Source organism: Dendrobium catenatum, unplaced genomic scaffold (assembly GCF_001605985.2).
Source record: "Dendrobium catenatum unplaced genomic scaffold, ASM160598v2 fragScaff_scaffold_273, whole genome shotgun sequence".
In the NCBI taxonomy this organism is placed as follows: domain Eukaryota; kingdom Viridiplantae; phylum Streptophyta; class Magnoliopsida; order Asparagales; family Orchidaceae; genus Dendrobium; species Dendrobium catenatum.
This window is the reverse complement of record NW_021318735.1, coordinates 2,129,877-2,145,957: the sequence shown is the minus strand read 5'-3', so window position 1 is coordinate 2,145,957 and position 16,081 is coordinate 2,129,877. Positions and strand designations below refer to the sequence as shown.

General features: G+C 37.1%; 1 protein-coding gene across 1 annotated transcript in view; it reads left to right on the top strand.

The window, feature by feature from the left end:
- Nucleotides 1-13,365, top strand: part of LOC110106644 (probable inactive leucine-rich repeat receptor-like protein kinase At3g03770) — a 22,407-nt gene extending 9,042 nt beyond the window's left edge. The window contains exons 3-8 of the mRNA XM_020836599.2: nt 259-499; nt 666-859; nt 961-1,004; nt 1,104-1,215; nt 1,381-1,678; nt 12,996-13,365. Of these exons, the coding sequence (XP_020692258.1) occupies nt 259-499; nt 666-859; nt 961-1,004; nt 1,104-1,215; nt 1,381-1,641 (852 nt within the window). The 3' untranslated portion in view covers nt 1,642-1,678; nt 12,996-13,365. The remainder of the gene's footprint in view (nt 1-258; nt 500-665; nt 860-960; nt 1,005-1,103; nt 1,216-1,380; nt 1,679-12,995) is intronic.
- The last annotated feature ends 2,716 nt before the right edge of the window (nt 13,366-16,081 follow it).

Below are 16,081 nucleotides of genomic sequence, written 5' to 3'. Positions count from 1 at the left end.
GTTGTTGTTGCATTTATATTTTTCTTGTTTGTTTTATCATGTGATTTTCTTCCATCCCCAACAACTAGGACACTGAATTTCTTAAAATTTAGAATGTTAAATGATCTCCTTAATTAAAGCAGTGCAAAAGTTGTTTCTTTTTAAATGCGAGAAAATCCATGTTCATTCTGATTATAATCTCAGGTTTATCTATTTAAACCTATAAATAGTTCTTTGGCCTTCTAAGCTTTGAGAACGCCCTGTTTTTTATCGTGTCAGATGTACAGAGGAAAGCTCAGAGATGGTTCACTCGTTGCAATAAGGTGCTTAAAACTGAAAAAGCAACACAGTTCCCAGAACTTCAATCGCCATATTGAGCTGATTTCGAAGCTTAGACATCGACATTTGGTTAGCGCGCTTGGCCATTGCTTTGAGTATTACCTCGAAGATTCCAGTGTCAGCACACTATTTCTCGTTTTTGAATATGTATCAAATGGAACCCTTAGAAGCAACATTTCAGGTAACTAAAACTTCTCTGATCAATGAGGTTCATACTTTTTTTGCTCTATTCTTTAGAGAAGAGGGAGGAGAGTGAATGTGCCAACCTTCTCTCTCTCTCTCTCTCTCTCTCTCTCTCTCTCTCTCTCCTGTGATTGTTTTCAATTTTGATGGAATTGGAACTGCAGGGCAAAAGCTTTCATGGACACAAAGGATAGCAGCTGCCATTGGTGTGGCAAAGGGCATCCAGTTTCTTCATGCAGGAATTATACCTGGTGTGTTTGCAAATGATCTGACCATAACAAATGTTCTTATGGATCATAACCTTGTTGCAAAAATCAGCAGTTATAACCTTCCAGTGCTAGCTGAGATAAAAGCAGAGGTTAGAAATATTTTTTAAATATTACCTCGGCCACATAACTAGCCTTATTGTTTGGACATCATTATTTTTTTTTGGCATTACTGCTTTGTGGATTCATGCAGGTTATGGTTGGAACTACTTTTGGATCCAAGGAGCATGTCAGAAGGTACGCTAATACTTTTGCATTTGATTTTGATAATTACGAAGGCTTTGTTTGAGACGACTTTCTTGAACTGTGATGATTATACAATATGACCTTCAACAGAACTTTGCATGAAGAAAAAATTGACATCTATGACTTTGGTGTAATATTATTGGAAATCATATCTGGAAGGCCTATTACAACCCGGATTGATGCAAAATTATTGAAGGAACAGGTATCTGATATCCACTAGTGTTTATCAAATTATATTTACCAAGTAAACTCTGCAATTTAAAATCAACGAGCATACAAGGATTCTTATTCCTAATTCCTTGATGAATATACTTCCAAGATTGGTTGATGTTTTCATAGTACATCTCATGTATAACCACTGTGATAGTTACAAGAAAGCATAACCGCTGATGGCGCTGCAAGGACAAAAAGCATTGTTGATCCAGTGCTCCCAAAGGCCTGTTGCAGCGATTCACTGAAGACTGTTATAGAAATATGCATTCGGTGCATTTCTGAGGAGCCTGCTGAGAGACCTTCAGTTGAAGATGTGCTCTGGAACTTGCAGTTTGCCGCTCAGGTGCAAGAAGCATGGAGGGGAGATTCTAATAGCAGTGAAGATTCACCTTTATCGCCACGTACACCAGCATAGAAGCTCTGACGACTAGGAACTAGTGTCACTGTAACATGTAAGTTCCAATTCTTAATGATTCTATGACTAGTTTAAAATTTGTTTTCGATGCTCGCTGATTTTTCTATTATAGTTATTAATATTTTTGAAGTCCCTTTCTTTTTCAATTTTGGTTTCGCACTCCATGGTTGAGTCTTACTTCTGCCATTTTTCAAACTTTCAGTAATTTTAGAATGTAGCTTCATATTACTGTTTGGTCAGTTTTGTTGCCGGAACGGTGGATTTATGCTTGTTTCGATGCGTGTTTTGTTAATTAAATTAGGACGCTTTCTTGCTCAATTTACTAAATTATAGCATAAATCATTAATAAATCCTGCAAACTGCAAATCGATAGAGCTATTGTATGGACTAATGATGTGAAACCACATGAAAAAGGAGCTTGTTAAGAAATTTTCGAATGATTGATAAAGCAATTTCAATTAATAACTTATTGAGATAACAAGCAAAATTCCTCAAAGAATTCTTAGTTTTCAACTAGCTTAGGCGAGGAAGTACATGTAGAATAGCTAAACTCAAAGATAACCAAAGATAGTAGCAATACCAAAAGCTATTAATCAACAATCCACAACTTAATAACGAGAGTTTTTACCTTGGGGAATGTATCACTCAACTACACTAGGCTTAGCGGAAGAAGGATTTTAGCAAACCCGACGATGCCACGAGAACGGTAGCAACCACAACGAACTTGATCCACGGGAAGGTTATCGGTGTCGAGGATGATGGAAATGATCGACTGTCGATGCTCCAATTGTAGTTTGGATGTCGGCGGTCGATGACACTTGCAAGGGTAGGAAACACTCGTTTCAAGTAATCTCCCACGGTTGCGTCGTCTTCAAATCCTACGTCAAAGAATGGTGACCGTAGGATAGTCAAGCTTCCGTCGGCATTGAACACGAGACCCCACTCAAACTCCGAATCCGCCATGCATGCTTGATGTTGGAGAATCCTTCAAAGGAGAAGAGATTTAAGTGAGGGTGAGAGAGGAGAGGCCGGCGGGATTTCCAAGGAGGAAGAGAAGGTTTCGGCCAAGGTGGGAGAGGGTGGGAATCTAGGTTAGATGAGGATGGCAAGAGACTTACTCAAATCTGAAATTAAATTCAGATTTTAGTAAATTAGGAGGGAGTTATTTGAAATTATTTTCAAATTTCAAATATAATTAAGGGAGATTGATGAGCCATTAATGGAGCCCATTAAAGAAGGGGGCCGGCGGTTTCCATAGAGGAGGGAGATGAGTTTCCATGTAGTCGCACGATCTCCCTGAAAAGAGTTTAGCAATGTTTTGTGCATCGAAAGTCTTCTTACAAGCCATAAAATGGGACATTTTGGAGAAGCGGTCCACAACGACCATAATTGAGTCGTTTCCCCGCTTCGTATGGGGCAAACCAAGAATGAAATCCAAGCTCAAGTCTTCCCAGATTGAGTTCGGCACCGGCAGAGGAAGGTATAAACCGATATTCTGTCCTCCTCCTTTATACATTTGACACACTGAGCATCGATCCACATATTTACTGACGTCTCTCCTCATATGTGGCCAGTAGAACTTGTTCTGTAGTTGAGAGAAGGTCTTGTCGCGTCCTGCGTGGGCTGCTAATCCTCCTCCATGAACTTCTTGAATTATCCGCTGTCTCCATGAAGATTGAGGTATGCATAGAAGATTACCTTTAAATAAGAAGCCATGTCTTAGGTTGTACTCCTCACTGGGTTCCTTGCGCACACACTGTAACCACTTCTGGCCGAATTCTTTGTCCTCCCGATATAAATCTTGTATCAGCTCCAGACCGGAAAATTCTGTCTGCAATTGTGTGAGGAGGGCGGAGCGACGGCTCAACGCATCTGCAACTCGGTTTTGCGCCCCGCTTTTATGTTTCAGTACAAATGTAAATTTCTGTAGAAATAGGATCCACCTCGCATGCATCCGATTGATATTTTTTTGAGTGTTAATGTATTGGAGCGCCTTGTGATTGCTGCATAGAACAAAATCCTGATGTAATAGATAGTGCTCCCACTGTTTTAGAGCCTGAATCACTGAATACAGCTCTTGCTCATACACTGACCATCGTTGTCTTGCTGGACATAATTTCTCATTGAAAAATTCGATCGGTCTGCCCTCTTGAGCTAATACCGCCCCAATGCCCACCGTGGATGCTTCTGTTTCTACAGAGAATGGCTTCTCAAAATCCGGCAAGGCCAGTACCGGAGCAGAGGAGATAGCCCGTTTAATTTCCTCAAAACAGTTTTGCTGTTCCACTCCCCAGGTGAACAATTTTTGCTTCAATACGTCGGTGAGAGGAGCCAGTATGACGCTAAACCCCCTTATGAATTTCCTGTAGAAATTCGCTAGTCCGTGAAAGCTCCTTATGTCAGTGAACGACTTTGGCGTAGGCCACCCCACTATGGCTTCCACCTTCCTAGGATCCGCACAAACTCCCGCCGATGAAATTTTGAATCCTAAGAAGTACATAGCTTCCGTGGCAAACTCGCATTTAGCTAAGTTCAAATACAGTTTGTGCTGTCTGAACACTTCAAATATCTGCTCCAGATGGTGAAGATGCTCCTCCAAATTGGAACTAAACACGAGCACATCATCAAAATACGCCACACAGCTTTTGTTCAGAAACAGTTTGAACACTTCATTCATTAATCTCATAAAGGTAGCAGGGGCGTTGCATAATCCAAATGGCATCACACGCCACTCGTATAATCCCTCACGTGTTTTGAACGCCGTCTTCCATTCGTCTCCGGGCTTGATCCTAATCTGATGATAGCCACTGCGGAGGTCTAATTTCGTGAAGATTTGTGCTCCCGCCAACCTTTCCAGCATTTCTTCTATCCTTGAAATCGGAAATCTGAATTTAACAGTAATTTTATTAACTGCCCTGCTGTCGACGCACATTCGCCAGCTTCCATCCTTCTTGGGCACCAGCAAAGCGGGCACAGCATACGGACTCAAACTGTGCTGGATCAGCTGTTTGTCGAGCAACTCATCCACTAGCTGCTGTAATACTTTTTGCTCCTTTGGACACATTCTATAATGCGGCAGGTTCGGTATAGTGGATCCAGGTATTAGATCGATGCTGTGTTGAATATTCCTTAGAGGTGGTAATTCCGCCGGGAGCTCCGTAGGTCCCAAATCTGCATATTTTTCCAGCAACCTTTTCACAGTTTCTGGACAACTTTTCTCTCCCTTCAGCGTCTGTTCTTTTACGATGAGAGCCAAAATTTGAGATGAGTCCCTCCAAGCATGTAATAACTGATTTCCGGACACTACCAGCATTGATAATTTGTTGTTGTGATTGCTCGGTTCAGAATCTCCCTGGCCCGGTAATAATCTTAGTGTCTTTCCCTTCCAGCTGAATGTGTACGTGTTAGATCTACAGTCATGGGTGGCACTCATATCAAACTGCCACGGTCTTCCGAGAATCAAATGGCTTACATCCATATCAATTACATCACAAACAACTTCACTGACATAGTTCTTTCCAATAGAAAATGGGACACAACAGCTTTCGGTGACAGCTATTTCAACTCCTTTTTTAACCCAACTCACCTTGTATGGGTGTAAATTTGGCGCAGTTTTAAGTTGTAAGGCTTGGACCGCAGCCTTTGAGATCACATTTTCAGTGCAACCACTGTCCACAAGTATATCGCAAACCTTGCCGTTAATTGTGCCTTTAGTCTTGAAGATGCGGGTTCTCTGTGACTTATCTGTTAATCTCGGCGCCAGAAGTAGTTTTTGTACTACACAAACTAACGGCTCTCCATCATCTCCTCCTACTTCCTCCAGTGTATTTGCTGCATCATCCTCTGCATCTTCAATTTCAGCGTCATCCTCGCCTTCGATTATGTGAAGTTGCGGACGTGTTGGGCACTCGTTGGATTTATGCCCCTGTTGGAAGCACCTAAAACACTTAATAGTTGAAGGTTTAACGTATGGATTATCTTTGAACTGGCCCTTTGATCTCGGCACTAATTTCGTCTCTGCATTTTTGTTATTAGCACCATTCTGTAAAACAATTCCTCCCGCATTAGGCGTCCCGCGCCCCATCGAAGCAGCATTCACATTAGATGGTCGATTACTCTCTGCGGTCAGCTCAGCTAGTCTCTTCCCTTGGCTGCTCCTGCCATGCCTGGCCATCTGCATTTCGACCTTTAAGGCATAATTTACCGCCTGGGACAGCGACCAGATAGTATTTAGCTCTAATTTATCCTGAATTGCTTCCTTCAACCCTCCCACGTATCGGGCTACCAGCTGATTTGAAGTTTCGTTCAGGTTGTTTCGTGCACACAACCGATGAAATTCCTCTGTATAATCGCTGACCGAGCGGTTTCCCTGCGCACAATGTTGATATTGCATGTAAAGCATTTGTTCATAATCAGTTGGTAAGAATTGACCTCTAAGTAGTTGCTTCATTCTCCACCAGCTACGAACTGGTCCTCTGCCTTCTCTTCTTCTAGATTGCAGCATTTGTAACCACCAGGCACTCGCTCCCGACTTTAGTCTACACGCAACATACTTTACTTGCTTCGTAGGTTCGACGTCCATGTACTCAAAGAAGGTTTCGACCGCACGCTCCCAATCTAAGTAATCTTCGATGTGAAGTTTGCCGTCGAAGAACGGGATGTCCATCTTCACGCGGAACTCGCTGTGTTGTCGGTCAATACCCCTCGGGTGCCGCCGATGTTGATATCCGGTCTCTTCTTTTGAGTCCGATAGCTCCAGTTCTCTGAATAATTCCATTCCTTCATCTGAATCCGATATATCTCTGTTCGGAATTCTTCTCCCTTCCATTCCTCGCCGGATAGGCGGCGGATTATTCGGCAACGCTGTCCGCACAGTCGGGTTATGCTCCAGACGCACAAGGATCGCACGCAGATCCCGTCGCACATCTACCTGAAACTGCTGAACTTCAGCCGCAACCTCCTCGACTCGCTGCGTCAACCTTCGATGTTCTGCCCACAGGGCTTCAAGGCTTCGTTCTTCACCGGGAGCCACCCGTCTACTGCCTTCAGCCATCTGGCTCTGATACCAATCTGGTGTAGGAACCTGCACAGAATGTTAGCTGGGAAGCAGAGAATGCAAACTTCAATGGAACAGTAGCTGGAAAAACTACTTGTAATTTGTGTATTAAGAGTAAAAACTGCAGAACCAGGCTATTCCTGGGGTATAAAACCACTTCTTTGGCATAACCGTAAATAGCTAAGTAAAAGAAAAGTTAGCTCACAGGCTAACAGTACTAAAACAGCAATAAAGTAAATGGGTTAGTGGGAGACGTCCCTGGCAACGGTGCACATGCACCCGGTAACCTGCATTGGCATAACACCTTCTCAAGGATGCTCCGCATCACACTCTCACATGAGAAGGTTCAAGTTAAGGCCTACATTTCCATTCAAGTATTAATCATAGAATTTTATCAGTAAGTTGAGTCTTTATTTTTTCTTTGTTGTTGATATTAGAAAATGATTTATAACCTAGGAGTGAATAAAAAATTGATGCTTAAATTTATGCAGATTAATTCATATGAAATTTGAAAGGTTGTAACATATGAATTTGAAATGTTCTAAATCTCTATTATTCTAAGCTTTATAATATCCCTTGTAATAATATATATAAAGAGGCTTTCTCTAACATGTATAAGCATGAAAAATTAGAAGCTCACTTTCTCATTTCTTGCTTCTTAGACTAGAGTTCTTTTTAGAATTTTAGGTGTCCAGGTTAGAGTGAAGGCACATATTCGAGTTTGCTAGAGTAGTTCTTGATCATTGTTATATCCTAAGAGGTAAATGCTCGTGATATCCTCAACTAACTGCAGTGGGAACAAATATATTTTAAGGAAACTATGTAGAACATAGGACTTGCTTTTCTTTTAATTCTCATTTTTTTATTCTAGTTAAAGGTTAACTTAGCTTTTTAATATCCTGCAATTTTATTGTAATACATAGAACTCAGATCTATTTTGTTAGTTTTTGTTTCATATCTTTATTTATGGAAATATTTCTAATAGGATTTAGGTGAGATTTGGCTTAAAGCTTTCCAAACAGTTTATAATGGCTCTTTAAATCCTGCTTAAAGTAAATATGGAATTTAGTAGGATTTGATAAATCTTATTTCTATTAAATCCTAACCGTCTCTTGACCCTTGATCCCACGGCCAACATGGAGATCCGTGGGAGGAGTGTTAAATCCCAGCTGTCCCTTGTCCTTTAATCTCATGACGAGGCTCAACTGGATCACGTCGATTTTCTTTCATATCTGGGTGGCTGATTTAGGAAGGATTATATTAGAGCAATTATGCATGATTCTGTAATTATTTATTTCTTTATTAAGATATCTTGTATAGATCTATAAATAGGGATAATTTTGTGCAATAAAATCAAACCTTCTACTTCTCTAATTCTTTGAATTTAACATGGTATTAGAGCCTTCATTATCGTTGTTGTAATTTAGAGTTTTTGTTCTACGACCTTGCCTTCATTGTAGGCCTTCCCTTCTGGTTGCTATCCTATCTATAACCAAAGCAACCTTCATTGTTGCCCTGCTTAATATATCCTTCATTGGTACCTTTTGTCACCGCAATGTCTGAAGATAATTCCATCCCAAACTTTGATCAAATGGAGGACTCTATGGTGCACCATGGAAGAGGAGACCTCCAAAATATGCAAACTGTCTATCGTTTAAATGGGAAGAATTATTGGAAGGGAAATGAAAGATGAATCACCTCCTTAGGGTTGGACCAAAAGGAGATTCTAATTTTTGGTCCAGGGATGAAGCTGACTCCATTATTATGTCATGGTTGTAGAATTCCATGACTCTAGAAATTAATAATATTTTTATGTTCATATCTACTGCAAAGGACATATGGATGCCGCAAGGTAAACCTTCTTAAAAGCTCAGGATGCTACTCAAATTTTTGAAATTAAGGTCAAGGTGGGAAGTACAAAATAAGAAAGCAAGGCCGTGACTGAATATGTCTCTCCTTCAAGGCTTTTGGCAAAAACTTGATCACTACATATGCCTAGAGACCAAGTGTTCAGAAGATGCTGGTCTGGGTGCGGAGTCTAGATGCGAGCATGGGATCGCACTACAGGCAAGGTTTCTGGGTCAACCCAGGTTAATTACAGGTTTTCGGGTCAACCCAAACCTGACTCGATTTTATAAAAGGGTCAAAAAAATGAAACTCGAACTCGACCCGTCTGGCAAATAGGTTGACTCGAACCTGATATTTTTAGGTTGATTCCAGATCGGGTTTCGAGTCAAATTAAATATTGACATCCTTAGAATGATATCATCTTGACTGGGAATGATGAAAGGTGAAAGTGATTCTAAGGAAATGTCTTGTCAAAGAATTTGAGATCAAACAACTTTGTAGTTTGAAATATTTCTTTGGAATTGAAGTGGGCTACTCCAACAAAGAAATTTTCATTTCACAATCGAAATACATTACTGATCTTCTTAAAAAAAAGGTAAACTAGCTTATAAATTAGCACTAGCACCAGTAGAACCAAATCTCAAATTGGGGGAAGCTAAAGAGGATTCATACATAGATAAGGAAGCTTACCATAGATTTGTAGGGAAATTGATCTACCTTTCTCAAACTTAACCAAATATAGCTTTTGCGGTAAGCATGGTTACCCAGTTCCTGCAAAATTCAAAGCAAACTCACATGCAAGCAGTAGATGGAATATTGCACTACCTTAAGTGAGTCAAGAAAAATAGATTCTCTTCAAAAGAGAATGTGGAATAATCCCAGAAGCGTATACTGATACAGATTACCTAAGATTATCATTATATAGATTATCTACATCAGGATACTGCACATTCATTGGAGGAAACCTTATTACTTGGAGGAGCAAGAAACATAAAGTGGCGGGAAGGTCTAGTGCAGAAGCAGAGTTCAGAGCTATCACCTTAGAAATATGTGAACTACTATGAATCAAGATGATTTTAGATGACCTAAGGATCAAGTGAGAAGATCCATGAAGCTACACTATGACAATAAATAAGCATAACTCGCAATTCGAACTTGTTGGTAGGACCAAGCACATAGAAGTGGACATACTTTTTATAAAGGAGAAATTGAACAGTGGTTTTATATGTATATATCATGTCTCATCGAAAGATCAGCTTATGGACTTCTTACTAAGGGACTTGATAACTCTAATTTTATGGGGCTGATTACCAAGTTGGGAATGACAGATTCCTATTCTCTAGCTTGAGGGAGAGTGTTAAATACTAGCCGTCCCTTGACCCTTGAGATCCATGGGAGACTCACCTGGATCATGTGAATCTCCTTTCATATTTGGGTGACTGATTTAGGAAGGACCTATATGGATGATTTTGTTGTTATTTAATTCTCCATTAAGATATCTTGTATAGATATATAAATATGGATAGTTTTGTGTAATAAATTCAAACCTTTTTCCTCTCCAGTTCTCTGAATTTAACAATTTCAACCAAGGATTTATCAAATCCTGATGAAATTGGGATTCAAGAAATTTACGCTTGTGGATTTACTTATTGAGTCTAGTTAATAGGTTGTTAAATCTAAGTTAATGTCCCAAGGCTACCAAGAGGGGGGTGAATTGGTATTTTAAAACTTAATCCTCTTTTTAAATTTTAGTTGTACCAAAATTAAACTTTTAATGAAATTTTTTTAGAAAAGTTTTTCAACCACAAATTTTTAAAACAAAAAAAAATGCTGAAAATAAAAAGCAGTAAAGTAAACGACACAAGATTTATAGTGATTCGGTCTAAACCAGACCTACAACCACTCCCCAGAGGCACCCTCTGAGTATTGCACTAATACCAATAGTCTCTCCTTTTGCACCCACAGCAAGGCAGAGAGCCTTTACAAACACTCTTTTCACCACTACCCGGTGCGGCAGAGAACCGTCGTCCGTTTACACAATCCCCAGTGTTGGCAGAGAATCGTCCGTCCTTTCACACTCTCCTAGTGTGGGCAGAGAACCCTTCGGCTGTTCACACTCTATGAAGTTCAATGAGCAAAAAGATTTGGTGGCAGTCAAATTTGAACAATTTATACAAAAGACAAGAAAAACTGTCCAAAAACTGCAAGTTTTTAATTCTGTACGCAGTGGATCGTCCCATACGATCGAGGATCATCCTGGACGATTTTACCTAAAGTGTCGGAAACAAACATAATGTATATTAGTATGAACTATGTTCGTACACGCTTATCGTCCCGTACGAACAAAGTTCTTTCGGTACGAAATGGTTATTTCATAGGTCGGTTCCCAAAATTCTACAAGACGTAACCAACTGACGTAAGTCGGTTTGGTTAGTCCTGGGACGAACAGGTTTCGTCCTAGGTAGATTTTATACAGAGCATTTTGTCCAGGGATGAAAATAAATTTTGTCCTGTATGATCTCATATAGAGGGCTTCATTATGGGACAAAAATTAATTTCGTCCTGTATGATCTCATCCAGAGAGCTTCGTCCTGGGACGAAAATTAATTTCGTCCTGTACGATCTCATCCAGAGAGCTTCGTCCTGGGACGAAAATTAATTTCGTCCTGTACGATCTCGTCCAGAGAGCTTCGTCCTGGGACGAAAATTAATTTCGTCCTGTACGATCTCATCCAGTGAGCTTCGTCCCGGTACGAAAATTAATTTCGTTCTGACGAACAAGGAAAGTGAGAATCCCGAGACGTTCGTCCAGGGACGAATATTAAATTCGTACTGGATGATTAGGACTTAGAAAATTTTCTCCTCGCCTGTTCGATTCATTGCTCTTCTGAAGGTTAATTGATATGATCGTCCCGTATGAACAAAGTTCGTCCCGTACGATCGGTTCATAAAATTTGTCCCCCAAGTGTGTGTGTTGTGATTTTTCACTCAATTGCAACCACTCTCTTTCATTTCAAAAAACTTGTAATTTACAAAAGAAAAATTTGAAGTCTTCATCGCTTGGAGTTGATTTTCCTGAAATGTTAGTACACACTAGAGTAAAAAAAAAAGCTTCCAAAAAATGTTAGGAGATATATAAAAACAATAATATTTGAAATCATCAAAATAATACAAGTTGCAAGAATGTAAAACATGCAAATAGCAACTCTCTCTACATTACTAAATTTCATTAATTCCCTTAAATTTTTAATATGCAACCAACTAATCCGAAGATTTGGTTAGATTTTAGAACCGGGCAACCAAATGCTTCTAGCATCAAAATTTACTAAATCATATTAATCTTATAGAATTTATCAAATCCAATTTTACTAGAATCCTACCTTTAACCAGCAGGTCCTAAACCTCACCTAGTTTTTACTTCCTTCTGAACAACTCCTTAATGCTTTAATAAAGTTGAAGATAATCTTTTTTATTAAAATTGAAAAACATTTATATTTTGTACTTAGATATTTAAAAACTCATATAGGACAAGTATATTTTCTGATTAATCATCAAATTCTTTTCATGTTTCAATTTATTGATTTTAAAATAGAAGTTTCCAATGGCCTTCCGTGTAGCCCATAAATTTATCAATATGGCTCCAGAATGTTAGTGGCAAAATAGATGTAAATCTGACGTTTTAGATTGGGGCTTCGTTTGGGGTGGCTTTCTTAATGCTTTCTTGTACAAAAATTTCTGATTCAAAAAATTTTGAATCAGAAATTTTTGTACTAAAAAACTGCTTTAGAAAACTGTAACAAAGCCATCTCAAAGGAAGCCTTTTATAGAACTATTCTAGGGAAAGTATATTTTTTGAAATTTTATTGTGATGGCCCTTTTATTTATTATTTATTTTTTTGAAAAATATTGGGCAACAATAGTTATAATTATAAAAAATTGCTTCTCAACAAAAAAAATTCCTAGAAAGCAATTGGGAAATATACATACTATAACAATTTTCTGGAAAGCAAATTAGTGAAAAAGTTGCCCTAAACCACCGTTAAAAATCACACAAAGCAGCATTTCTCATCCTTACTACATTTTTAAAGATTTACTTTTAATCACCATCATCATCATTTTTAGCTTTTGTCAAGGCTAAATGGACTTATAATTAGTGCTCATACTTGTTTTTTTTTTATTATTATTGCTTAACTTTCAGAGCTTCAACTCATAATAACCTTCAAAAACTGATTGCAGAAAGCTGCCCTAAACACCGCTGAAAATCACACAAAGTAGCATTTTTCATCCTTAATACATTTTTAAAGATTTACTTTTAATCACCATCATCATCATTTTTAGCTTTTGTCAAGGCTAAATGGACTTATAATTAGTGCTCATACTTGTTTTTTTTATTATTACTGCTTAACCTTCAGAGCTTCAACTCATAATAACCTTCAAAAACTGATTGCAGAACTCAATGTTTTCTTCTTCTAAAATGTGAATGCCTGCAAGCAACCAGTCCCTCCTGATCCAGTTTCTTCCAAGAAGCTTTCTGTTCAAATGGGAGACAGAGAAGTCTGAATCAAAGGATTTGGAGAGTAATCTCCCAGCTTCTTTCTGTAGCTGTGATAACTAGTTTAGCACTGTATAAGACCATTCTAAGTGCTTCTCCCTTTGTATTTCTAACTCTCCAGTTTTTTACTTCAAGCTTGCACATATAAAGAGTGCAAGGCTTTGTAAGTTTCTGTTGTAGTTTCCTTTTAACCAATGTATTTAGTGGATGGACTTCTAAATTGCAAGCTTATTGGTATCTATGTGACATATATTAACTAAACTATGAAGATGATAGCATGTATAAGGTATATACTAAGGTTTTGTTTATGATAGCTTTTTTACTGCTTTCTAAAACAGCTTTGTAGTTAAAAATTTTTATATTAAAAAGTTATTTTATTAAACAGTAAGAAAGTTGTCCTAAATCAAGCCTAAGTTTTTGAAAATTTTGAAGTAAAGATGAGCTTTAAATATTAAATCTAAATATCTAAATAGGCAAAGTGATAGAGTTAAAAGAAACAACTTTATTAGTGTGTGTTTAGTATTTAACTTTATAATTAAGTTAGTGCTTATCACCTTAGCCTAAAATATTTTAAGGATGGTAAACAAGCATTTTAATTATATTTTATATTATTCTATATTATCTATTATTTTGGGATTTTATTTTAAAATGTAATATTTTTTTATCTAATTAATTGATTTTTATCATTTATATAAATTATAATAATCACTAATCATATGCTAAAATTTTATTTATACTTATTGACAAGTATATACCGATGTGTAGCTTATGATTAATTTGATGATAAAGTGGTATAGTCTAATATATTTCTTAAGTGCTTCACGAATCATTGAAAATTTCTTGTCTAATATATATTATTATTATTAAATCAAATAGTTTTCCTTTATTTAACAATCTTTTGACCTCATTAGACATATTATTATTATTAAATCAAATAGTTATTATAATTTTTTTTTGAAATGAAGTTCTATAATATAACCTTATTTTTTTTTATTTATACGCTAATTTATGCTTAATTATGTTCAAAAATGAAAACTAAGTTTTTTTTTTTTTATTTTTTTTTAAAATGAAAAAAAATTCTAAGATATAACTTAGTTTTCATTTCTTTTTCAAAAATGAAAACTAATTTATATCTTATGAATTTATGAAAATGTTTAGAATTTTATTTTTATCGAAGTTCTTAAGGTAGCTTACTTATTTATATGTCTATAACAAAAAGGTTGGATTTTTATTTTATTTTATTGAATATATCTAAAATAGTATACTATTATTTTATAATTTATGTTATTGAAAAAACTATATTATAAATTATAATTAATGAATTTGGGCTTCATTCATATATCATTGAAATTTTTATTTTTTCCATGTGATTTCACATATTATATGACCTACTCTAGATTAAAAAAATTTTCTTATAATGCCTATTTCCTATTTTATTACTTGTTGAGACAACTATTTTCTCATAGCCATGAGGAATTAATTATACCCAAAATTGACCACTCAATTATGAGATCCAAATGAACTCTATATTCACCCTTACAAATCAAATAATTAGATTAAAAAAAAAAATAAATCAAACAATTAGATGATGATGTTCTATCCTTATTTACATATAAAAAAGGGAATAATTTGACCAAAATATTACATCTTCTTAGGTTAAAACAATAGTGTTCATCAATATCCATTAAGTGCAAGTTTACAATAAGATTTTCATCACAAAATTTTAGTTTTATATTTGTATTTGCTTTTTTATCATTTGAAATTATTATTTTTGGGATTGTATAAATTTTTATATGAGTTGTTGATAGACTTAGATTCCGTTTGGTACAACTTTTTTGCAACTTTCTTACACAAAAATTTTTTGAACTAAAAATTTTTGTACAAAAAATTTGCTTTAAAAATAATAAGATAGATATCCCAAAAGAAGCCTTAGTCACCTTCAAAGTCATGGAGGACTTTGAAAGAAGGTTTCTTTCTTTAGTATTAACTAACTTCTTGCTTAGACGAGTGTAAGATTTTCCTTAAATTGATGGTATTGTATACTTGCTGATGCCTTCAGAAGTACTTTAGCAAGTTGCAGGCGTTTCATGGCGGAGGAACTCATCTTTTGTAGGGGCTCGCTTGGAGAACTCGCTTAACAATACAAGAATAATCATTGACCTCAAGCTCGTAGGGATCATTTAGAGTGATCAATGGGCACTACTTGCCCATATCTACTAAAGAAATTGGCCAATGAAAAGAAAATCATATGTTCCTCACCAAGCTAGCAACTTGTCACTTGTTACGTGCTTAAACCACTACCTCAGTCACTTGCTCTCTCTTAGAATGACCTCAACCGCTCTCTCTCTCCCAGAGCGATCATCCTTATCAAACTCATCTATAGGAAAGTGCCTACTCATGGGACCCTCAACTTACCTCATTGCAACCATCGAACTTGGAGTTTTCCATCCATGCGATAACACCTCACTCGCTTATCTGTTCTCAGACAATGCAAGATCTCTCACACAAATTGTTAATAATATCAACAAGCTCACTAACTGCTTGTCCCCTTTCATCTCAACACTCACCTACAGATTTTCATGAGCACACTAACTCGAATCCATTCGGTATTATTGAGCTCTTTTAGCATCGAAGTCTTAATAATTGTTGAAAGAGAAGGAGAATTGATACAATCTAAAGAAAACTGATATAAATGATCCAACCCAAGAAAAATTATTATGTGCGGGTTCGGATTCGTCCGGAGACTAATAAAAATGGGCAACATCATCCAAAAATATACCGCGCTCGAAGCGGTACCAAGCGCGAAACAGAAATGATTCTCCTGTCCAGTATCTGCATAGCATAATCACTCCCATCCCACTAAAAAAAAGGAGAACAAAAAAGTCCCAAATTCTTGGAATCAGCTACGCTGTTATGTGATCCAATTGATAGAACAGGATAGTCGAGTCGACACGATTTCTATTCCGTGTCAAGTCCGTTTTCGT